This window comes from Indicator indicator, chromosome 9 (assembly GCF_027791375.1).
Source record: "Indicator indicator isolate 239-I01 chromosome 9, UM_Iind_1.1, whole genome shotgun sequence".
In the NCBI taxonomy this organism is placed as follows: Eukaryota; Metazoa; Chordata; class Aves; order Piciformes; family Indicatoridae; genus Indicator; species Indicator indicator.
The window spans coordinates 4,574,922-4,599,320 of NC_072018.1; the positions used below are offsets into that span (position 1 = coordinate 4,574,922).

General features: G+C 39.4%; 1 protein-coding gene across 1 annotated transcript in view; it reads left to right on the forward strand.

Moving 5' to 3' along the window:
• The window catches only part of KIF16B (kinesin family member 16B), a 164,911-nt gene that overhangs the window by 50,325 nt on the left and 90,187 nt on the right, over positions 1-24,399 (forward strand). The window contains exons 14-16 of the mRNA XM_054383745.1: positions 18,422-18,541; positions 19,133-19,184; positions 20,459-20,596. Of these exons, the coding sequence (XP_054239720.1) occupies positions 18,422-18,541; positions 19,133-19,184; positions 20,459-20,596 (310 nt within the window). The remainder of the gene's footprint in view (positions 1-18,421; positions 18,542-19,132; positions 19,185-20,458; positions 20,597-24,399) is intronic.

Below are 24,399 nucleotides of genomic sequence, written 5' to 3' on the forward strand. Positions count from 1 at the left end.
ACATTATGATTTGAGAATTCTTTTTTACATTCTGAACCATTGTATCAATAACTTTCCTAATTTTGGCATGTTATCTGGCATACAGAATCATAGAATGTTAAAGGCTGGAAGGGACCTTGAAAGATCATCTAGTCCAAATCTCCTGCCAGAGCAGGATCACCTAGGGCAGGTCACACAGTAACACGTCCAGGTGGGTCTTGAATATCTCCAGAGAAGGAGACTCCACAACCCCCTGGGCAGCCTGCTCCAGTGTTCTGTCACCCTCACAGTGAAAAAAGTTTTCCTTGCGTTTCCATGGAACTTCCTATGCCTCAACTTCCACTCACTGCTCCTTGTCCTGTCATTGGGCATCACCAAGCAGAGCCTGGCTCCATCCTCTTGGCACTCACCCTTTACATATTTATAAACATTAATCAGGTCACCACTTAGTCTCCTCCTCTCTAAGCTAAAGAGCCCCTACTCCCTCAGTTTCTCCTTGTAAGGACACCGTTCCACTCCCCTAATCATCTTTGTGGATACATCCCTAATATTGGCAGGACCACTATATATATGCTAGTTGTGTGGGAAACTGTTGATGAAGTATCTGCCCATTTTCCATGCAGCATTTAAAAGTAAGGAGTGGGTCTGTTCCATCTCTTCAGCATATAGTCTGGATAGTTTAACCCATCAGTGCAAACACAAAAAGCTCTGTGAACATCACTGTTGCTGGTTTTTCCAGTTGATCCATAGCAAGATTGCTTTATTATGCAGAATATTTTTTCTGGTTCACTTTTATATATTTTTCCCTCTGAGTATGAGGATTTTATTGAGACATATAGTTTAGAGAATACTGAGCCCTGACAATCTAATGTAACCTAATATCCTTCTCTTTCCACTTCAGTCTTCTCAGAAGGAAATAAAAAAATCTTGTCAGCAGTGACTCATCCAACATAGTCTTGTTAAAGAGAATGCAGGTTCAGTTTGATTGTTGGAAGGGAATGTGCTGATGTTTCAGGTTATTCCTCTTTCAGGTACTGAAACATCAGCTGGTGCTCAAAGGTATTTTAGGTTCCTAACTCACATTTGTTTTCAGTTGGATTTTCATGTATGAGGACCTTAAAAACACAGGGTTTGGTTGGAATCCTGCTGGGGAGTTGTTGGTTTTGTTTTCCCCTGCCAGCCCAACCTCCTTCCACATGAAAGAAGTCTCATTGTTTTTCAAGAGTTTTTTTTAGCAAAAGGTTTGCAATTTTGGGCAGCTTCTGGCATAGTTCATCCTAGATTAGTGTTTCCACATCTAGAGTTTTTACCCTTGGGTAAATCCAGAAGACATAATTAAGGTCAGCTAATCTTCAACATACCAGTGAAGGATTTGCACATCTTCAATATGTCAACTTCTATGGAGCTCTTTGTGTTAAATATTTACATTTAATTTCTTTAAGGGTCAGATTTGTAGCATCTGGATCAATGTTGCTGAAAGATTTGTTCTGAACAGGTTTCATTAAATTCTTGGGTTTTCTGAATGGTACATTTCTCTTAAAAAGTATCATCCTGCATGATCAGTTTCCCAAGTCTTTGATTGTTAAAGGTTGGAAGTTTATTTTTGTTCAGTGGTTTTTTTGTTGTTTTAATTCCCCCTTGTGTTCTTACTTTGTGGCTGTGTTCACACAGCTGAAGGAATCGAATCTGGAGAGAGTATTTCAAAACATAAAAGCAGTGTTTCAGTTTCCTGCCATTTGTAACAGTCCAATGGTCCTCAGACTTCAGTTATGTGAAGAAGCAGTCTGATGTCATAAGCTTCTTACCATCCTCCTTCATTTCCGTTCCTCAGCTCAGGCTACAGTTTTGGACTTCTAAGTTTGATTGGAGAGTGGCATGGTCAGTATGAGGGTTTGATGTGCTGGTGGTAGGCCAAGAAAGGTGCTGACATGACTCAGGAAAATACCATATTTCAGTCTTCAGTAGAAATAACTGGGCTGTCCTGGTTTGGGGTATTTTTGTGGGTTTTATTAGGTGTTTTGGTTTTGAGGGTTTTTTGTTTATTGGTGGGGGTTTTTTTGTTTGTTTGTTTGCTGGTGGGTTTTATTGGGTGTTTTGGTTTTGCTTTCGTTTGGTTTGGTTTCGTTTGACTGTGGGGATGTTTGTTTTGAAGAAGAATTTCTGGTCAAGAGAAGCAATCGATATTACCACACCCTAGTCATTGGACTCTTGATTCCTCTAAGGAACAAGGTGAACTGTCTAGAAGCTTTAAAAGGAGAAAAAACCCAAAACCAAACCCCATGATACTTAATTGTGGATTACGACATCTACTCAGTTGTTAGGGCTTTTTTTGTCTTTTTTGTGTGTTTGTTTTTCCAGTTGGATCCACCTGTCATTTGTATTTCTGCATCTTCTATGGTGACAGCTTTTTAATGGGAACTGTGAGAAAATCAGGGTTTGGAATATTGATATGGCAGTTACTCTGTGACATTATTGCTGCAAGGACACTCTGGATTTTGGGGTAGAGTGACTGTCACATAACCAGGAATTATCTGTGTGAAAGAAAAGGAGCATATAGGTTCGGGTTTCTGATGTTCATCTGAGTGGTTAATTGGCCTCTATAGGGCAGTACAGAGCCATCTGTCATTTTTATTAATGTTTGTGAGACAGGCTTTATTCCCTTGAGACGTGCAGCTGATGATGTGGCAAATAAAAAGTCACACTTTTGGACAGCTGAAACGTTGGTGTTTCAAATGCCCAGGTGAATTAGAGTAATTCCCCTACCATTTACTTCTGTTTACAGAGTCTTTAATTACTTGATCACATCGTGGTCTCTCTTCATCTCTTTCTCTGGTTTCAGTCAATGGCTGGAAAATCCAGCAGGGAGTTCTGAGATGTGGAGGGGAGGAGGCTGTGGTCTGATTGACCTTGATTGGAGTCAAAGTTAAGGTCGTATACAGGCAGTGTAGCAGAAAGGTAAAGGAGGATTTTAAGGTTAAATATTCTTTTAAACCGGGGAAATTGTTTCTTCTTGTATCTCTAACCCAGGAAAATCTGGGAGTATTTTCTCTGAGGAGTTTTCTTCTGGCTGTTTTCCTTTAATGTTGCCAATCTCTGAAGACTTAAATTGATTAGTTGAATTTAAGACAAACGTTAAGACATGTAATTGAATTATGAGAGGGAGAGAATTTGGTTGTACTTGGGTTTATGTTTAAATCTCTGTAGTTTTGACCAAGTGTAAGTTGCTTTAGATAAGAAATACAGGTTTTCTCTCTTTGTAAATGTTTAATGCCATGGTTTGCTTTTAATAAAGCAATGTTGAAGTTTGTCCTGAACTCAACAAATAATATTCAGAGGTCATAAGCTTTTGTTTACCAGTGATCTTTTTGGTCTTAATCTACCTCTCAAGTAGTTTTCATTGAGGACATTGTACAGGTTTAAATTCAAGCTGATTTTGTCACTTAGCAACATTTTAAAGAGATGTTTAATGTGCTCCTGACAGTTAATGAAGCATTTAAATTAGTATTTCAGACACAGAATCTGCTTTTTATTGAAATAGTTAAAATTAGACTTTCCCCCTCCCCCCCGCCTCCCCCCTCCAACAGCAATGGAATAGGCTGTCCAGGGAGGTGATGGAGTCACTGTCCCTGGAGGTGTTCAAGGAATGTGTGGACATGGCACTATGGGACATGGTTTAATGGCCACAGCGGTTTTAGGTTGATGACTGGACTTGATCTTAAAGGTCTTTTCCAATTGCAACAATTCTATGATTCTATGAGGTCTTACTTAGCTTCTGAAAATATGAAACTCTTAGTGTCTTGGCTGTCTCAGAGGCTTAGAATTTGTCCTCCATCTGCTGTGATTGGTGATATTTACTTGCCATCCATTAAAAGGCGTTGAAAAGTGCCACATTATATTCCATATCAGTGCATGAATCTTTTCTTTTGAGATCATTTACCTAGTGGGATTAATTACTTTGACTATGTCTATGATTTGGAGGTGAGGTGATGCAGCAGTATCTGTCAGGAGTTGCTGAGAATTTGGGTGAGAGGCACAGCATTTGTGCACGGACGTTTTGAACTCTCTCTAGTGTTACAAAAATGATGTAAAACATTGCCACTGAAGATGAAAAACTGCCCTCTCCTATTTATTTATGTATGTATTTATTTTACAGTTTGGAAACACAACAAACGGCACACCTCCTTTGGTGAACACAATTTTCTTGTTTATTGTTTTCTGTTAATACACAAATTGTAATCTCCTGAATGTTTTTGTGAGAATGCAGCAAAGATGGTGGCTCTCCAAATTAGGGTTCAGAGCAGTCAGCAAAGTGCAGAGGTCACTGATTGCTTCTTGAGGTTTGGCTATCACAGGATAACAGTGTGTTAGGGGTTGGAAGGGACCGCTAGAGATTGTTGGGTCCAACCCCCTTGTCAAAGCAGGATCAGCTAGGGCAGGTCACAAAGGAACGTGTCCAGGTTGGCTTTGAATGTCTCCAGAGAAGGGGACTCCACAACCTCTCTGGGCAGCCTGGTCCAGTGCTCCACCACTTTCACAGTAAAGAAGTTTCTCCTCACACTGAGGTGGAATTTCTTGTGTTGTAGCTTATATCCATTATTCCTTGTCTTATTATTGGGTGCCATTGAAAAGAGCCTGTGCTCTTCCTCTTGACACCCACCTCTCAGGTATTTATAGATGTTAAGAAGATTTTCTCTCAGTCTTCTCCAGCATAAACAGTCACAGTTCTCTCAGTCTTTCTTCATTGGAGAGACGTAAAAGTCCCTTAATTATCCTCATTAGCTCTTCATTGGACTCTCTCCAGTAGATCCCTGTCTTTCTTGAATTGGGGAGGTGTGGTCTCGCTATGGCAGGGCAGAGCAGAAGGGGAGGAGAACCCCCCCTGGACCTGGTGGACTCACTTCTATTAACGTGCCCCGGAGTACCGTTTTTTGGCCAAAAGGCCAAATTGCTGTCCCATAGGTTTCCAAGGTCTTTCTCTTAGGAGTTGCTTTTCAGCTTTGCATTTTCTCCCTAAAGGTACAATACTGTGTTTAAAGACAGTGATATTTTCTGTTAGTAGCTGGCAAAGCTGTGCTACTTGACTCTCATTGGCTTAATGGGCCCTAAATTTAAAAAATGCTCAAAACTGCAATCTGCCAAGAATGCCATGATATCCTGTAGTCTACTGTGCAAGAGATTCCCCCTTCTGTGTTTTTTTTGTTTTTTTGGTTTTTTTTTTTTTTTGTTTGGGGTTTTGTTTGTTTTCCCTGTTCAGTTTTAGTGGAACTCAACAAAAATGTGATGAGAACTATACCTTTGAGTCAATAGTTGGAATGTGTGTCTTGGCTGTGAAATATGATTCAAGTATTTTATTTTTATTTTTTATGAGATGGGATATTTGTTTTGGCCGTGGTGTTAGGGAATGATGCCAGATCATAGATTTCTTGGTATAGGTTGGTTTTAATTAATTAATTTTTAAAGGACACTGCCCTCTCATAGAAATAGTACCTGTTTCTTTTAATTGTATTTTGGGAATTATATTCTTGTCATCTTGCCATTTCCCCTTTGTCTTGACCTACTCTTTAAATATATTCTTTTTAATGGGTACTTTAATCTTATTTGGCATTTATACACATGATTTATTATTGTTCCTAATTAAGATTGAGGTCCTTCTATTATGATGCTCAAGCATTTGACATCCCCTTATGCTGTTCTTTAAAACAGTTAAATTACTATATTGGGCTATTGCAACTTACAATGACCTGTTCATTTTTATTTCATTGCTTGAATTGTGAAACAAGCTGTGGTTTCATTAAATGTAATTAAAGGGCATAGACGTTTCCTCTGCCTCTTCTCCTGGCTTTCAGTCACTGTGCTATAAGTGCTGCAATTCACAGTATACAGCATACACAGTTTATATTTGTACATATATACAGACTATGTACCCATACAGATTAGAAATTGACCTGCAGCTTCATGGAGAGGGACCTTGGAGTCCTAGTGGACAATAAATCATCTGTGGGACAGCAATGTGTCCTTGTGGCCAAGAAGAGCAATGGTATCCCTGGGGTGCATTAAGAAGAGTGTATACAGCAGGTCAAGGGAGGTTAACCTCCCTCCCTGCTCTGCCCTGGTGAGGCCACATTCGGAGCAGTGTTCAGTTCTGGGCTCCCCAGTTCAGGAGGGACAGGGATATACTGGAGAGTATCCAAAGCAGGCTGTGAGGATGATTAAGAGACTGGAACATCTGTCTGAGCAAAGGCTGAGAGGCCTGGGGCTGTTTAGTCTGGGAAAGAGAAGATTGAGAAAAGATCTTAATAATGTTTATACATATCTGAAGGCTGGGTGTCAAGAAGAAGGTGCCAGGCTCTTTTCAGTGATGTGCTGTGATAGGACAAGGGGCAACAGATCCAAACTGGAACACAGGAAATTCTACTTCAGCTCAAGGAGACACTTCTGTATTGTGAGGGTGATGGAGCACTGGAACAGACTGCCCAGAGAGGTTGTGGAGTCTCCTTCTGAGACTGTCAAGACCCATATAAATGTGTTCCTCTGTGACCCACCCCAGGTGATCCGGCTTTGACAGGGGAGGGGGGAGAGGGGTTGGACTCTTACGATTTTCAGAGGGCTCTTCCAACCATTCTATGATTATATGATATATAATACACACACACACACACACATACACATATCTTGTGTACTGTTACTGATAGAATTTGATTTTCTTTCTTAGGGGCTTGTAGTGAAAGGACAAGAGGGAATGGATTTAAGCTGGAAGAGGGTAGATGTAGACTGGCTGTTAGAAAGAAATTCTTTAGTGAGGGTGGTGAGACCCTGGAACAGGTTGCCCAGGGAGGCTGTGGGTGCCCCCTCCCTGGAGGTGTACAAGGCCAGGCTGGACAGGGCTTTGAGCAACCTGGTCTAGTGGAAGGTGTCCCTGCCTGTGGCAGGAGGGTTGGAACTAGGTGATCTTTAAGGTCCCTTCCAATCCAAACCATTCTATGAATTTATGAAGACATGAATAGTTGATAAGAGAAGTTTAGTTTCCCAAACTGAGTTTACCAGCTTTACAAAAGAAGAGTGTCAACAATCTTAATCACTTCATGATGCACAAGCTGTTGTCATTTGTGCCACCTTAAAGTGCCAATTATTCTATGCTTTGGGTACTCCAAATCAAATGGGTAGTTTTGAAAGGGCAGTTTATTCCGTGGTCTTGTGCTATCCTCAAATGTTTACCTCAAGATAAAAGGGAGTGGTTTTGTTGTGGTTTTGGTTTTATTTTCCCAGTTTCTGACCTTTTAATTGCATTCCAGTTTGCATTAAAACTTCATGTAAGTGACAAGTTGTTTGCTGTCACTGACCTAGTAAAACTTAAGACAGTGTTTCTGGGGGAAAAAATTAAGGTGATTATACCTTTGCCAATTACCAGGGTAAAAAAGTAAGGTGATTATACCTTCATCAATTACCAGAAAAGTAATTTAAAAGTCGGTTCTAAAAATTAAATGAAAGAAAAATAGCCTGATAAAATATTACCTAGCAGAACTAAACATTTTAAACTAAATGCAAATGTGAAATTCAGAACTGCTGCAATGCCCTACATTCGTTATGTTGAAGGAGGGAACTAGAGAGGAACTCAAAGCTTTGACTCATACTGCCTCCTGAATGACTTATATGTGCTGGACTAGTGAGGAGACTTTAATTTCAGTAATGCTTTTCTTGTGAAGACTTCTTCCAACTGGCATATTGATTTCTGCCATATGACTTTCAGAAATGGGAGCAATCATAACTACCTTCTCCCCTATAAAATACGTTGGTTCGTATATAGACATTTCCTATTTAATTAATATTTATAATGTTGTCTGTAGCCTGTGATAGTTTCCAGAGTTAGTTGCTTCTGTTTTGTTTGCTCAGTATGTTTTGGATCTGGATCTGTCTTTCAGTGATCCCTGCTAGAAACAGCTGAAGGACTCCTTCTCATCTCTGGATCTTAGTAAAGCATTTGAACCTGGGACTCACAGGCCATTTTTTTACTTAATTAGGTAGTGTGGAGATTACAATTTAAATAAAATAAAACTGGTTTTACAGAGGATGTGATAGAGGCAGTGTACTGGGAGGGGAGGGTGCTTGTGGGTATTTTGGGAGATGGTTTTGGAGCTCATTTTTGGGCTTGATCTTTTTTAACAATTTCTTTAGGTATGGTAAAGTTTGCTGCTGTTAAAGCTGGGAGACTTAATTTGTCTAGCAGAGCATCTTACAGAGGATGAGATGACTCTAAGGATTAGACTAATAGAAGGATGACTAGTAAACACTTTTCACTGTAAAAGCATTGAGACTAACAAGAGCTAAATGCACCATGGAAGGGGAGAAGGAAGGCATGAGACTACTGTTGTGAGATAGTACATCTGCATGGAAGACTAATGAATCTTGGAGGGATCAGGTACATGTTTTGCATAGTGAGTAGAAAATAAGGGTGCCATTGGACATGGTGCTGGCAAAAATTGTGTATACACTGTGAACATGGCGTGGAAGTCATCAAGGAATCATGGAATTGTTTTGTTTGGAAAAGCCTTTAAGATCACAGAGTCCAACCATTCTCTGACCCTACCAAATCTGGTGCTAACCCATGTCCCTTAACACCACATCTCTGCCTCTTTTAAACACCTCCAGAGATGGGAATTCAACCACCTCCCTGGGAAGCCTGTTACAGTGTTTGAGAAGCCTTTCAGTCAAGAAATTTCTTCTCATCTCCAACCTAAACCTCCCCTGGTGCAACCTGAGGCCATTTCCTCACATCCTATCGGTTGTTACTAGGGAAGAGAGACACCCGCCTCCCTACAATCTTTTTCCAGGGAGCTGTAGAGAGTGAAGATGACCTTGAGAGATGATGCATTAAATGCCAGGATATGGTGACTCTGATCATACAAAAGGAGATACTTGGAGTTTGGCCTGGTATAACCACAGTAAGAAGGGTGACTAGAACTGCAGTGAACTGCATCAGTGAATAAATGCTGGAGAAGGAAAATAATTATTTCAGTTGAATATCAATAATAATGGAAAGTACACAAATATGAGCTGATAATTAGTAAGTTCAGACCAAATATTTGAAAACAATTTACGTTATAAAATGGATGAGAGCCTCAGTATAATCTATAAAATGATTCAATGTGGTGTTTGGGAACTGCACTTGGAAACATAAGAGGTCCCTTTCAGTTCTTTCCCCTCAGGTTGGGACAACATTGCTGGTGTTTTAAGCAGAGCTAAAATCCTGGAAATTTTGCTTAAATTACAGAACTAATCAAATAAGTTTTTTGGTTTTTTTTTTTTAAGGGCTGACTGGCAACTTTGCTAAATTTTTTTAGTATGTTTGCCTCTTAATCTTGTGAGTGTAACTTCAATAGTTTGCTGTGTGTTTTTTATACCGATTAGCATGTGATGCATTTGAAAATTCAGAGGAGTAGTCCATGTGTTTATGTAGCTCTTTACAAAGAGTTATATCTTGAATTATTCAGATAATTTCTGTAAATAGAAGCAGAAGCCTGCCTGAAGTGTATGCCTCTTAAATCTTGCTACTTTTAATCTGTTAGAAAGCTCTCCAAACATTAGGACAGTACTGCCCAAATAATGAGAATAACCTTTGCATTTAGGAGGGCAAAGAAATCAAGTAGAGATGGAGCTAGTTCATGGTCTATGGCTCGTTTGTATGAGAATGGTGATCTTGTTGCATAGTTGAGTTTACAGCATTGGCTTTTGTCACAACACTTGCATAGACTTTTGATTTAGTAACAGGTTGCTTTTTTGCAATTATTTGCTTTAAACATGAAGGAACATTCACTCATAATGCCTCGTGGGTTTTGCATCAAACTTGTGGCTTTAGCATTTATGTGAGTCATGCAGAACTGCATGCAAGTTGAAGTTCAAGACCAAAGTTAGAAGTTTTCATGCAGGAGAGTTACTGTTTACTAGCACCATGTGGAATTGATTGTAATTGCCAACAACATGTCTGAAGCTTATGGGAATTGCATGCTGGAGGATTACCTGTCTTATTTAAGTAGGCAAAATATTCTTCTGTTTAAAAAGAAAGAGGGGAGAACATGCTGACAAACAGTGTCTTTTCATTTGTACCGACAAGCTTTTGTATTTCACAAGAGTAATTTATTCATGTAGATAAATGGAGAAAGGTGATATAGGAATAATAAAAGCATTCACATATCCCAATGACATGTCTGGAATATTTAGTGACTTTGAAGATAAATTTGGTTTCTGTGGAATGTGCAGTACATGCATAGCACACAATAAGATGGTGATATTGTGTTGATCTAAGCTCCTAGATTATTAGATAATTGTTAGGGTGTCAAAGCAACACATTAATAGTGAAAACTGCAGAGTGATTTAGCCTGTGTGTACTTTAGTTGTTTGATGGAAGCTCAATAATTTATTCAGCTAAACTACTCCTGGATTTTCTATAAAACCTCACTGATCTATAATTTAACTTGTTTGACTTCATAATGCGATGCCAACCTGCAGCTAAACGTCAAAAGGATTTACAGGTTAACAAAGATGAAGTGAAAAATTGTTTGTGCCGGTAAATCAGAGTTCAGTTTCTTTAGCTGTCAAGTTCATGAGTGGATCTAGACAGGGTGTTCCTATCTAATGCAAATTAAACGTGGTGATATTTTTTTCTTTTAAGAAGTGCATGCTGTTACTAAAATATAAATATATGAATGTGTGGTGGGTTGAAATTACCCCCAAAATAAAATTGCCAGACCAGCTCAGTTGGAAAGCAAATGAAGCTACATTTGCAAGCAAAACTACCATCTAGAAATATGAAATGCAATGAATATATACAAAATATACAATATTTACATGTATTTGCAATTTATAAACAACACAAGAACTACCCTGGACAAAACCAGGGGGTTACCAACAGCTTCTTCCTCTTCCCCCTGTACCTGGGACAAGAGAAAGAAAAGAGCAGAGAGTAGCTTGTTAGTGCTTAGCCACAAGAAGAGTGCAGCCAAGGTCAGCAACAGCCAAGCAAAAGCCACCAGCTAGTATCTGCTAGAGTGAAGAAGCCAAAAAGAGAAAGAGTTAGTTTATACAACTAACTTTGTTAGTTATCATATCAATTGGATTATATAGACCTTAACATTATTTTCCCTTTTACATCCAATGGTAACTTACTTACATTCTACCACTTTCTACTCAATCTGTGGAAAATTTTTCTAGGCATCAGCCTAAAACTGCCGCAGAATGTAGATAACGCCAGTAGCATTTTTGCACTGTGGTTGTTGGGCTAGCCTGCCTTGGTAGAAACCAAGAAGAAAAAAGAAGCACTAGATAAAGACAGACAACTAAAATGGTACTCCAAAGAATTTTTCCTCTCATGTGCTGAAATATTTTAAGAATAATGAAATACTCTGCAAGTTAAGAAGCCAGGGAGAAGGCTGGGAGAGGAGGTCCTTCTCTTTAGTTAGTGCCACTTCCATGTTTTCCACTTCCTTGCATGGATCTCTTGAAAGGTAACTCACCAAAAGCAGAAAAAGCTGCGTAAGGAATCATCAGGTGATATTTTTTGTATCACAAATTTGAGTTTGAAGTGGTGAGATCTGAACGATCCTACACAGGATAAAAACAGCTCAAAAAAAAAAAAAAAAGGTTTCAGTGTGAATACAAAGTTGATTTTAATCCAAAATAGCTAAAGAATTGCTGTAAGATTTTTTTCTTAACTACAACATTCACAGCAGTCAAAAGAGTTCAGGAATTGCTAACACAAATTTCTAAGGTGATTCAAAACCCACCCAGATGCTGTGCTGTGCAATCTGTTGTAGGTGAAGCTTTTCTGGCACAGGGGCTGGACTATATGATCTCCAGGGGTCCCTTTTAACCCCTGTCATTCTGTGATTTACTGCTATTATGCATTAAGACAGTAGGAAATGTGGGTTTAAATCAAGCCTGAAACATTCTTGTCCTTTATACTGCTAGTAAATTATATTGGCTCCAATTAAAATACCCTCCATAGATGAACTCATGCTTTCTGCATCCATGGTTTTTGGAGCTTTGGAATCACAGGTGGTGGATAGCCTGTGCCTTTTCCATAGGTAATTTGCTTTTCTCACCATCTCTCCAGTTTATTTCTTGCATCTATGTGAATTAGTCATGCCTACAGTGTCCTTCAGTTTTGCCTTTTGGTTGTGAATTCTTGCTGAATGATTTTATTTCCTACTCCCCTAACTCTGTGATATGCTTGGGTTTGTGAAGAGGCATTTTCATGTGTCTTTGATTCTGAGCAGTATAGATTTCTCTTTTTTTCCCCAGTAGCTATGAAACATTTGTTCCCAGTGATTTAAATGGAATGCAAAGTGTACTGAATATATAATTGGAGGAAACCCAATTAAGAATTAAGATCCTCCCCTGTGTACAGTTTAAATCTATATGTTTTGTAGAGAGCTTAATGTTAGTGCCGGGCCACTGAGTATCCTCAGACAGTTTTCTGAACTCAGGCTAGAACAGCATATTTTCCATAAAACCAAAAGCACCCAAAGTACCTGTTAGCTTAAGGATCCCCTCTAATGTGTTCTGGTTAAATATTAATGCAGAGACTTTTGCCATTGAGTATTTTACCCATAATTTCTTTAATTTGGTATTATGCCTTTTTTTGCATAATTTAAATGCAGACATCTGAACATTAGGCTGGCTAAGTAAATTGTTGTGTTTCTCTGTAAGTGTCTGCACAGTGTATTCTCAGGACTGGGTGCCAACAGCTATCTTTTCAATATTTAAATGAAAGAATTGAGCTTTTGCACTGGAAAGGGTAACAGAATTCTGTTTGTTGAAAGGGCAGCTGTGTTGGTTTGACACCACGTAGAAAGTGGAATTTGCCCTGAAAGGGTAAATAACCACATCTACTCAGATTTGGGCAGTTAAATGAAATTATGATTTACAAAACCCCACAAACTGAATGTAAAAGCATAAAAGGTAATAAACATTTGCAAATACATATGTACATACACAACTAGACAGCTATCCCTCTGTACAGACCCCCCATCCTTGTACACAAAGGAGCCCACATCCCCCTGAACAAAGCCCAGAGGGATGTGTACCAGCTAAGTTATCTCCCTTTCGTCTCAGCCAACATTCTTACCAGTAGCCTAACCAGTGATGGGTGGAGAGAAGCAAAAACGAAGTTCAGAAGGTAGGCAAAGAGGGGAAAAAAATGAGAAGAGAAAGAAAGAGCAAGCTGTGCTCCCAAACTGTGTGGGAATTTGAAGAACCTATGAAATGGAATAAATTTATCTTTTGTATTCTGTTCAGCCCCTTTGAGATTTTCCATCCCACTGGACTTGAATTCTCTGGAAAAACTTCTTTACAATTGGGACACTTAACCTGTAGTCCCTTAACCTGTAACATACTACCTACCCTATACTCATGCTGCTACTGACCTAGCACATCAAATGTTTCACTCTACTGGTAGAATGGTCAGGGAATGTTAAAAGCAGCACCTGGGCTTCTTTTCTTTTGTAATTTAACTCAGTACCTTGTTGGCTAAAAAAGTAAACCTGTGTGGTTCCACTTTTGTGTGTGAGTTTAAAGAACTACATTTAAAGAAATCCTATATATCCTAGAGTATTCCTTATCATAAGCAGTTCTGTATGGTGAATAATTCTACAGCTCAAATAAGTACTTCAGACAATGGTTTTGTTCTGAAACTGTCAGAACATCTCAGCTGTGAGCTTGGAGATGCCACCATATCATTTAATAAAGCAAACTCAATCGGTGCAGAAGGGATGAGATTATGCAACAGTTTTTATATCATAGAATCATAGAACGGTTTGGGTTGGAAGGGATCTTAAAGATCATCTAGTTCCAACCCCACCCTCATGGGCAGGAAAACCTTCCCCTAGACTAGGTTGCTCAAGGTCTTGTCCAATATGGCCTTGGACACCTCCAGGGACGAGGCATTCGCAACCTCCCTGGGCAACCTGTTCCAGTGTCTTACCGCCCTCACTGTAGTGAATTTTTCTTAATATCCAATCTAAATCTACTTTATTTTCTCTTCCAGTGTAAATCCATTCTCCTTGTAAAAAGTCTCTCCCCCAGACCTTTCTTGGAGGCCCCATTCAGGTACTGGAAGGCCCCTGTAAGGTCTCCCCAGAGCCTTCTTTTCTCCAAGCTGAACACCCCTAACTCTCGAACAAGTGTTAAGGAATGAAATAATTTTTCTGACTGCTGAGCTGAATTCAAAGAAACCATCATTTAAATATGCAATGCAATCACCTCATTTTAACTTTGACTCAAGGAAGTGTTTTCTTGCCTTTTGACTCAGAATTATTATCTGAGTTTCTACTCTTCAAGTGGGTCCTTTTATACTTCCTAAAGAAGAAAACCTTTAGGGTTTTGGGGTTGGTTGTTTGTTTTTCTGATCACATAGTAGAATCATAGAACCATAGAATTGTTTAAGCTGGAAAAGACCTCTAAGATCATGGAGTTCAACTGTCAACCTAAGACTACCAGGACCATTAAACCACGTCCCAAAGTGCCATGTCCACACGTTTCTTGAACACCTCCAGGGGGAGTGACTCCACCACCTCCCTGGGCAACCTCTTCCAATGCCTGACCACTCTTTCAGGAAAGAATTTTTTCCTAATATCCAATATAAACCTCCACTGGTACAATTTTTGGGCCACTTCCTCTCATCCTATCACCTGATTCTAGGGGTGAGAGACCAACGCTCCCCTCACTTCCACCTTCTTTTAGAGAGCAGTAAAGAGCAATGAGGTCTCCCCTCAGCCTTCTCTTCTCTAGACTGAATAGCTGTTCATATTAACTGGAGTGCTCCTTTGTGGATAATTCTTGGCTTGCTTTATTTTCCACAGTTTATGAAGGCATCTTAAATACTGAGGGAGTATCTGTAAACTTTTCTGTTCAAGGCTAATTTAAGATGCATGTGGTACATTCAGCTTGCTTGAAGTGTAACTTGAGGGTTTCATAAATCTGAATTAGTATGATTTTAATAGGGGCAGTGACCTTTCCTGCTCTTGTAATTTGACTTATGGATTCACTGCTTTGTAAGATTGTGTTGCACAAATGAAAATGAATGAAATCATGGCTCAAACCTAATTATTTCTCTGCCTTACAATAGCTTACAGACCTTCAATTTATTTCAAAAAAGGTCTGTTTTCTTTTAGAAACATCCTTCCTATACCATCAAGACTGAAAAAGGAGCAGTTTGGCTACTTCTTTCCAGCCTTTTTTCTTCTCTTTCTCTGGCAATAGGAGCAGAGAATAATAAAGATCTATTGTTGATTGGGTTTCTGTGATTTTTGGTTTGGGGCAAAAGGGCACAGTTTGCTGTTTGGAAGCTTCTTTGAAGAAGCTTTCTGAATCTGGAATTAAATTTTCAAGTTGAGCAATTATTCCAGATACCTTTTTAGTAAATTGTATCTGAAGAGAGAAACTAATTTATAGCCAGTATTAAAGAGAAAAAGAATTATAGTTAATTGCAGCTCCTGTCTGCATTTATTCTGCTGCATTTATCTAACGCCTCCATTGACAGGATGCATTCTGTGCGTGAATGGTAGTCGTTTACAAAATGAAGGTTTGGAACCTCAATTAATTTGTGTTCTTTAATTTTAGTTCTGAATAAATAAGCAACACATCAATTTTAAATTACAGTTGCACAAGCTTTCTTTCTGAATATAGCAAAAATGTGGTTAAATATTAAAGACTGGAAAATGAAGAAGCCTATTTTCTTCTTTGTTCTTAATTATTTGTTGAGATATTTTTCCCACCCAATCGTAATTTCTTTTGCCTCCAGGGATGTTTGTGTCAAGAATGTTGGCAAATGTTTTGTGTATGCTGGGGCAGGGGGAGAGGAAACAAACTGTTCAGCTCTTAATATTATATGGAGTGTACCCTCAGCAGGTTTGCTGATGATACCAGACGGGGAGAAGTGGTTGACACACCAGAAGGCTCTGCTGCCATTCAGCCAGACCTGGACAGGGCAATCTCAAGAAATTCAGTAAGGGAAAGTGTAAAGTCCTGCATCTGGGAAAGACAACCTCATGGATCAGTGCAGGTTGGGTGCTGACCTGTTGGAGAGCTGCTCTGGGGAAAAGGACCTGGGAGTCCTGATGGACAACAGGATGACCATGAGCCAGCAGTGTGCCCTTGTGGCCAGGAAGTCCAATTGCATCTTGAGTTGCATCAAGAAGAGTGTGGCAAGCAGGCCAAGGGACATTCTCCTTGCCCTCTACTCTGCTGTGGTGTACTGGAGTACTGTGTCCAGTTCTGGGCTCCCCAGTTCGGGGGAGGGACAGGGTCTTGCTGGAGAGGGTACAGAAAAGGGTGACAAAAAGGATTAGGGGACTAGAACATCTTCCTTATTGAGGAAAGACTGAGAGAATTGGGTCTTTTTAGTCTGAAAAGAGAAGTCTTGGTGGGGAGGAGGGAGGGGGGATTTCATCAATGCATTATAAATACTTACAGGGTGGGTGTCAGGAGGGTGGGACCAGGCTTTTCTTGGTGGTGCCCAGTGACAGGACGAGGAGTAATGGGCACAAACCTGAACATAAGAAGTTCCATTCTAAGCATGAGGAGGAACTTCTTTGATTTAAGGGTGATTGAGCACTGGACCAAGCTGTCCAGAGAGGTGGTAGACTCTCCATCTCTGGAGATATTCAGAACTCACCTGGATGTGTTCCTGTGTCACCTTCTGTAGGTGAACCTGCCTTGACCAGGGGATTGGACTTGATGATCTCCAGAGGTTCTTTCTAACCTCTACCATTCTGTGATACCAGTTCCATCAGGCTGGAGGTGCCAGCTGTTGTGTAAACAGCCACCAGTCCTCAGTGTTTTAAGTCTTCAACCTTGTCATGTGGGAACATTATAAATTCTAGATACCAGTAAATGCTACTCATTAAATATTTAATATGTGATAGGTATTTTTTGTATGGAAGTCAATTTTTTATGTGAACAATGATTTAAGCTGTATTTTTTTTGCTTTTACAAGGTGACACTTTTATCATATTAAGGAATAGCTGGGTGCACTTTGAATGTCAGAGACCTACAGGGCAGCACCTTCCTTCTGAATGCTGGAAAGCTTTTCAGTTCATGCCTGATCAGAGCAGGATTCCCTGGTTTTCTTTTGGAGTGCCTCTTGTACGTTGTGCCATCATCCTGCCTTGCCCAGATGTAGTCATACTTGGAGTTTTTTTTTTAAACAGGATCAGTATTGACAATGTCTTATACTGTACAGGAAAATGAGATACTGCATTGGTTTTCATCTTTCAGCTTTGTCAAATCACTGTGCTTGGGAAAACGCATAAAACTTTTATCTAGGGTGGTTTTTTTGGGGAGGGTGTTTGGCTGGGTGTTTTTCTTACGGTGTGGTGTCTTGGTTGGCTCTGCAGAAGGCATGCTGATGACTTGGGAAAGGAGTTATGGCACTGCCAAAACTCCCTTCTTCTGTGTTAAAAAGTGCCAGGAGAGAAGTATGTGCTCTTGCAACACACAGAAGTGATGCTTGCTGATGCTGCCTCTCCTTCCTGGGTTGTCAGTCTTCCTTGGCTTAGAAGACCTTAGCTGCTTTATGTAGAAAACCACATTTATTTGGAAAGATGGTGTGTGTACGTGTTCACTGTCTCTGTTGCTGTTATCTTCCAGGCCTAGAAGCCAATAGGATTTGGTTTCAACTTGAAAAATAAATTTCATAAGTACTGAGACTTATTTCAAAACTAGAACTAATTTTTTTTTTTATTGTATAATCTTTCTGGTCACTACTGCATCACATGATGCTTTATCTGAGATTGAAGTGTCCCACTGGCAGTCCTGCTGACTGATGTTTCATCCTACACATGGCTATAAAGGACTTTGAAGGAATTAAAATTATATGCTGCAAATATTTCCTACATTTATTTACTGTTGGCAGTGCTTCCTGTATACTGGATGATGTTTTAAGTGCTGAGGCTTACCAAGTTTTCAGATATCTTTTGGGAGTTTATGGTGCAAGGTTCAATTTATTTAGAGGATTGCCAGAGTTTTTAGTTTTCTCCTCAGAATTCAGCATGGCTAATTTTAACAGGAAGAGTTTTAGATTCTCCTTACCATTATACAAGGTGGTATGGTAGCTTGCTTTTAGACAATGTTGCTTTGCTATGCTTTCAATTGATCTTTCTTATCTGGTGTAGTTCAGCTGTTTCTCTGGTTTCTTTCAAACAACACCTTCACAAATTTCCTGAGCAGAAAGCTTGGAATGCTCATGGAAATGGAACAGTCACATTGAAAATGTAAAAAACAAAACAAAACAAAACCCAAACACCAAAAAAACCCCAACAACAACAAAAAGAAAAAACAAACACACAAAAAAACTGTTTTATTTTGGGATAATATTACAGAGAATAAGTTACATTAAACTTGGTTTGAAATTTCTTCCATGCTCTAACACACAGACTTTGGTCTTTTGCAGGAACAAACCTTGGCTCTGAGGAAAGAAGGGATAGGGGTTGTATTAGATTCTGAACTGCCTCATCTAATTGGCATTGATGATGATCTTCTCAGTACTGGTATCATCTTGTACCACTTGAAGGTAAACAGACATCTGTGTTTCCATAGCCTTTGTATGCCTTGCAATTTTTTTCAATAGACAAATCTTTCTAAATGTAGGGCTCCTTACGTTTCCCCACTGCAAAGAGAAGTTCATTACATTTCTGCAGTAAGAAAAGCTTTTAAGAGCTTGCAGCTGATTCAATTAAAGTATCTGTTAATTTACTGTTTAGGTTTATCCTGAGGGTCAACTGGTTAACCATATATATATATATATACATTTTATGTATATATATATATATATATATATATATACATAAAATGTATTCTTCCCCATGTATTATTGGTTTGACATTCATCTCATTGTTAGGCTTGACTTGAAATCTAAATCTAGATTAGTTGCCTCAAAATTACGAAGGTGATGATACACAGGACACTTGAAACTTGAATTTGCTAATAAAATTGTATAATGGTGATTCTGAAAGCGTTCAAAAAATTCTGCCTAATTTTTTTCATGTGTGTTTAAGCATGTATTTTGTTCAGCTTACTCTCAGAAGGTGGAAGGATAAACTATGTTTATGGAAGAGGAAGGGAGATTTCAAGTGAATATAACGTGCATTTCTCTCTTAATTAGGAGGGCCAAACATATGTTGGCAGAGAGGATGCTATGACAGAACAGGATATTGGTATGGAATTTGACACGTTTTTGTGTTCTTTCTTCAAGTTTCTTTTATTTTCTAACTTATCAATATGTGAATAGAGCTTCATTTGTAGGGATTTTGTTTGTTTCGTTATTTTTGTTGGGGGGAGGGGGATTTTTTGGGGGGTTGTTTTGTTTGTTTCCCCCTCCCTTTTTTTGGTTGCCTGTATATTCTTGTGTATTTGAATTTTCAGGTGATTTCAGAGTTGAATTATGTGGGATCTGCTTCAAAAAGCATGACTTCTGGAATAGCTTGTGGGCTTAAAATTTATTCATACACTTGCTGCTAATTTATTTCTTGCTTCTCTTGAAATAGCATCCTGCTTTTCAGGCAGCACCTGTCACAATTACTGCACAGTCATTCTCTTAACCTTTTTGTATAATGACAATATTGTTATGGGTTATACCTATAGCAGTCTTGGGCTGTAGGTTTGAGTTGAAGAAAAATCTGGAAATTGGTAAAAAAGCAGATAGGCTGCTTCTGCTGATTGTCTTTTTTGTTGCTTATCAAAGCAGCTAACTGCCAGACCTGGACTGCCTTGTCACGTATGTTGCTTGAAGGCAGTTAGGGTAAAGAAACTGCATCCTTGAAATCTTAGGCAAGAGACTGAGAGTCAAATAACTTAGCTGGCTTAGTATTTTTGTAGGTCAGATGATGCTGAGATTAAAATAAATGCATACATTCCATGAAACTAGCAAGCCAGCATTGCTTTATGGTATTAAACAATACAGGTAGAGATAATCATACCTTAGCTGAAGAAAAAAATAGGAAGTAGCATAGCTGGTGATAAAAGCCTGAATGTCACAGAACAGAAAAACCTTATTTTCCCTGTTCCTGCTAGTCTATGATTGCATATTACATCCTGTCTTTTCACATTCAAGCATAGTTGCTTTGAGGTAATTACTTCCCAGTGAAACTGGTAAAAGCCCTCTTTCTACAAATTTGTAAATTTTTCTTTTCTGGCTCTTATCAGAAAGAAAGGAGCACCTGCTAATGAGGTGCCAAACATAGGAGGAAAGAACATTACACCAAAAAAACCCCAAACCAACCCAACACCCATCTTTCTAGTACAACAAAACAAACAGGGTCAACATTTAAGGCATGCAGGATGTGATGAAGGAAGAGAGCTTAGTGCAGAATAAAAAGAAAAGATACTCATAGTTATGTAGTGCAACTTATCTGTAACAAATTAATATCAGCACGCTAATCTTACTAGTTTTTAGGAGACTAATGATGTTATCTTACTTCTTTTTGTTCAGTTCTTCATGGCCTTGATTTGGAAAGTGAGCATTGCATCTTTGAAAATCTCAACGGTACTGTGAATCTAATACCACTGAACAGAGCACAGTGTTCTGTGAATGGTGTTCAGGTTACAGAGGCCACACACTTAAACCAAGGTATTACTCACCATAATGCCATTTTTCATACAGCATCTTTGTTTCTCTCTGCCAACAGCACTGAAAAAAACCCCAACCCAGTGTGTATATAAAGGGGCTGTTTAATTAATTTTAATTCTGTTTCTTCTCACCTGCAGCTGAAAGCGATTAGGAGAGCTGAAGTGGTGGGGTTTTTTTTCTGTCAAAGAATTGCCATATGGTAAAAAGAAAAGAGAATTCTTTACAAATTTAAGCCACTTCATAATCTTGAATATGAATTGATAGTTACCATTTGATTTCATTCACAGTTTATACATAAAATGATCTCCATGCCAGATTGCTTAGATAGCTGTGGTATTAATAAAAAGGATATTGGTCTCTATAGGACTAAAATAATGTCAGAGACACTTTCCTTCCTTTCTGAGATTCAGGTTGGTCCTACTTTACACTCTATTGTCAAGCCTTTTCATGTAGGAGATTCAGATCTGTTCACTGCAGTGATAGGGAAATGGCAAAAAGAGCGTAGTGGGAGCTAAACTCACAGAATCACAGGGAGGGACCTCGAAAGATCGTGCAGTCCAACCCCCCTGCCAGAGCAGGATCACCTAGAGCAGATCACACAGGAACACATTCAGGTGGGTTTTGAATATCTTCAGAAAGGGAGACTTGACAAGCCCCCTGGGCAGCCTGTTCCAGTGTTCCATCACCTTCAAATTGACAAATTTTTTCCTCATGTTTCCATGGAGTTTTCCTATGCCTCAACTTCCACCTATTGCCCCTTGTTCTGTCACTGGGCATCACCAAGAAGACCCTGACTGCATCCTCTTGGCACTCACCCTTTACACGTTTATAAACATTAATAAGATCACCCCAGAATGGCATTGGCCTTCTTGGCCAGAAGAAGGCTAACTTCCATAGGGAAGAAGTTTAGAGAATCCTAATTTTAATATAAAAGCTTTAAAATCTGTAAATGAAAAAGCAGCTGGGACAGCTGGATGAAAGATGCATTGTGTTGGCCTGGAAAGGACTGGCTAACAGGTAGGATGGTGAGTGCTGCAACAGAGGTTTGGGACGTTTTATCTTCCAGAAGCACCCAGAATATTTTCCCATTTATCAATAAGCTGAAGGGACCTGCTTAGGAGTGAGACTGTGACACAGTTCAGCTGCTGAAAAACAATCTCACTTTGGATTCCTAGAGAGAAGCTTTTAGAATAAGCTTATTTGACAAAGGAAAAATGCAGTGTTGAACAAGAAGAGTCTTGCATCTTTTCTGCACTCAAGCGCTTCAGAAGTCTGCTTTCAGAAAGTAAGGAGTTTTGATGTAGAGAAGGGATGCTGATTTTGTAAAGTGTCTGTTTCTTCATGGAAAATGAGAAGTCTATGTGCTTGCTTCTGTTACAGATGCTGGGGGAAACAAAAAGAAAGCTTAGTCTCTTCTGTCTTATGTTTGAGTAAATGCCATTGATAAATGGTCAGCAATAGAAACATTGACATTAATGGCTGTAAACAATAAGAACTGAGTTGCAGTGAGTCATCTTTACTTTATCCTGCTACATTTCAAAGGCAGTAAAGGTTTGAGGTGTCTTAGCAGACAGTAGGAGTTTGTATGCTATTTCCCTCTTCCAGGCACATGTACTAACATGATTTTTGTACCCTGAAGAGTAGAAATATGACGTTTTTTCCTCCCAGATTTCTATCTAAAGAAATTTGCAACTCAAAAGAAGAGGAAATGGTTGCTTAGTCTTTATTAACTTGTGAATAAAGAGCTGCATAAGCTGACCTGTAGGCTCTGTAGCTGGCCAGACTGGGTCTGGGAGAAAGGTGGCATCAAGTGTGCAAAGCTGGTAAAGCAGCCAGCTTAATGATGCATGCACAACCCATGTATCCAAGCTGTGCTAGCATTTAGTCTCACAGCATGAAGTGCCAGCCTTCTTAAAATACCCACTTGAGGTAACAGTGATTAACTGCTGATGTATTTAAATGTTTCCGTTCATCATTGATAGCTGTTCATTTGAAAACCTGTGAAGTTTTTATTCTGCCACCCAGTTTTAAAAAAGGAGGAGGCACGGTAATTAATTACTACTTCCTTCTACAGATTGCTTCCAGCATCTCTGAATTCTGCCTAATGTGGCCTTTTTGTATAAATGTAACTGACTACAGTATCTTTTTATTCTTAAGAATGTGTGGTAAGATTTCTAGAGGTAACTAAATTGACATTTGCAATTAGAGTTTGTCCTTAATTTAATTATATGCCAACTTAAATCAAGTTTTCAGTCTTTTAGACCAAGCTGCCACCCCTTCTGTACTTAACTTCCCCCTGCTTGTTGGCTCTTAATGCGTTAAAAAATAACTATTAAAAAATAAAGTTGCCTTTAAAAGTTGATACAAACATTTGTTTACATAGTTTCAAAATATTGCTCATCAGAGATGCTTAAATGGCATTCAGTAGGCATTCTGCTTAGACATGTGTTTCTTCATTTATTTATTTAGTTAGTTAGTTTCTATGCTGTCTAGTAATTTACATGTTCGAGTCAACCAGTTAAATTGTGACAGCAGAGTTCCACAAATGATAAAGACTTTTTCACTTAGTTTTTGTTGTTTTTAGTCCTGTCCGTGTATTTGACAAACCTTTTGTTTGTTGCCATTTAGCACTGGAGGAGAGAATAAATGGAAAGCAAACCCCATTTCAACCCCAGCTGTGTTTCCATGATGACATTTTTGCTGTATGTTGTATACTTGCATTCTGATGGAGAGCTGCATTGTAAAGCAACAGACAATTGAACTTGATGCTTAAGAAATACTTGACTGCATGGTTTTGTCCAGGCTTTTTTTTCTTAAAGAGGCTTTGAAATTAATGGAATGGAATTAGGATTGTAGAGGGTTTTTTTCCTTAATAACAGAGTAATACAGAAATGATTGTAAGATTCAGAAGAGTTCTTTAAGAGAATTGTTCATATAGGCACATAGAATGGTGGGGATTGGAAGGGACCTCTAGAGTCCCTTCCCCATGGAGTCCAACGCCCCTGCCCAAGCAGGATCAGCTAGGGCAGGTCACACTGGAACGTGTCAGATGGTTCTTGAAAGTCTTTAGACAAGGAGACTCCACAAACTCTCTGGGCAGCCTGTTCCAGTGCTCTGTCACCCTCAAAGTGAAGAACTTGTTCCTCCTGGTGAGGTGGAACTTCCTGTGTTCCAGTTCTGTTGCTCTTTGTCCTATCACAAGACACTGTGGAAAAGAGCCTGGAACCTTCTTCTTGACAGCCACCCTTCAGAAATTTTTAAAATTTAAAAATTTTCTCTTTTCCAGACTCAACAGCCTCAGGTCTCTCAGCCTTTCCCCATCAGACAGATGTTCCAGTCCCTTAATCATCCTCATAGCCCCCTGTTGTATATTCCTGTCCTTCTTGAACTGGGGAGCCCACGACTGGACAACAGTAGCCCAGGTGTTGATCTGACCAGGGTGGATTAGAGGGAAGAGAACCTCCCTTCACCTGCTGGCCACACTCTTCTTAATGCACCCCAGTATACCACTGGTGTTCTTGGCCACAAGGTCACATTAGTGTCCCACAGATCATGTACTGTACACCAGAACTCCAAGGCCCTTCTCCATGGAGCTGCTTCCCAGCAGCTCATGTGATTCATCATCTGACTGTCAGTGCTAGCTGTTAAGTCTCTCTCTGACTTTAAATTAATGAAATTAAAACTGGGACCATTTAGGCTGGAGAAGAGAAGACTGAGAGGGGATCTTATTAATGTTTATAAATATCTGAGGGGTGGGTGTCAAGAGGAAGAGGACAGGCTCTTCTCAGTGGCACCCAGTAACA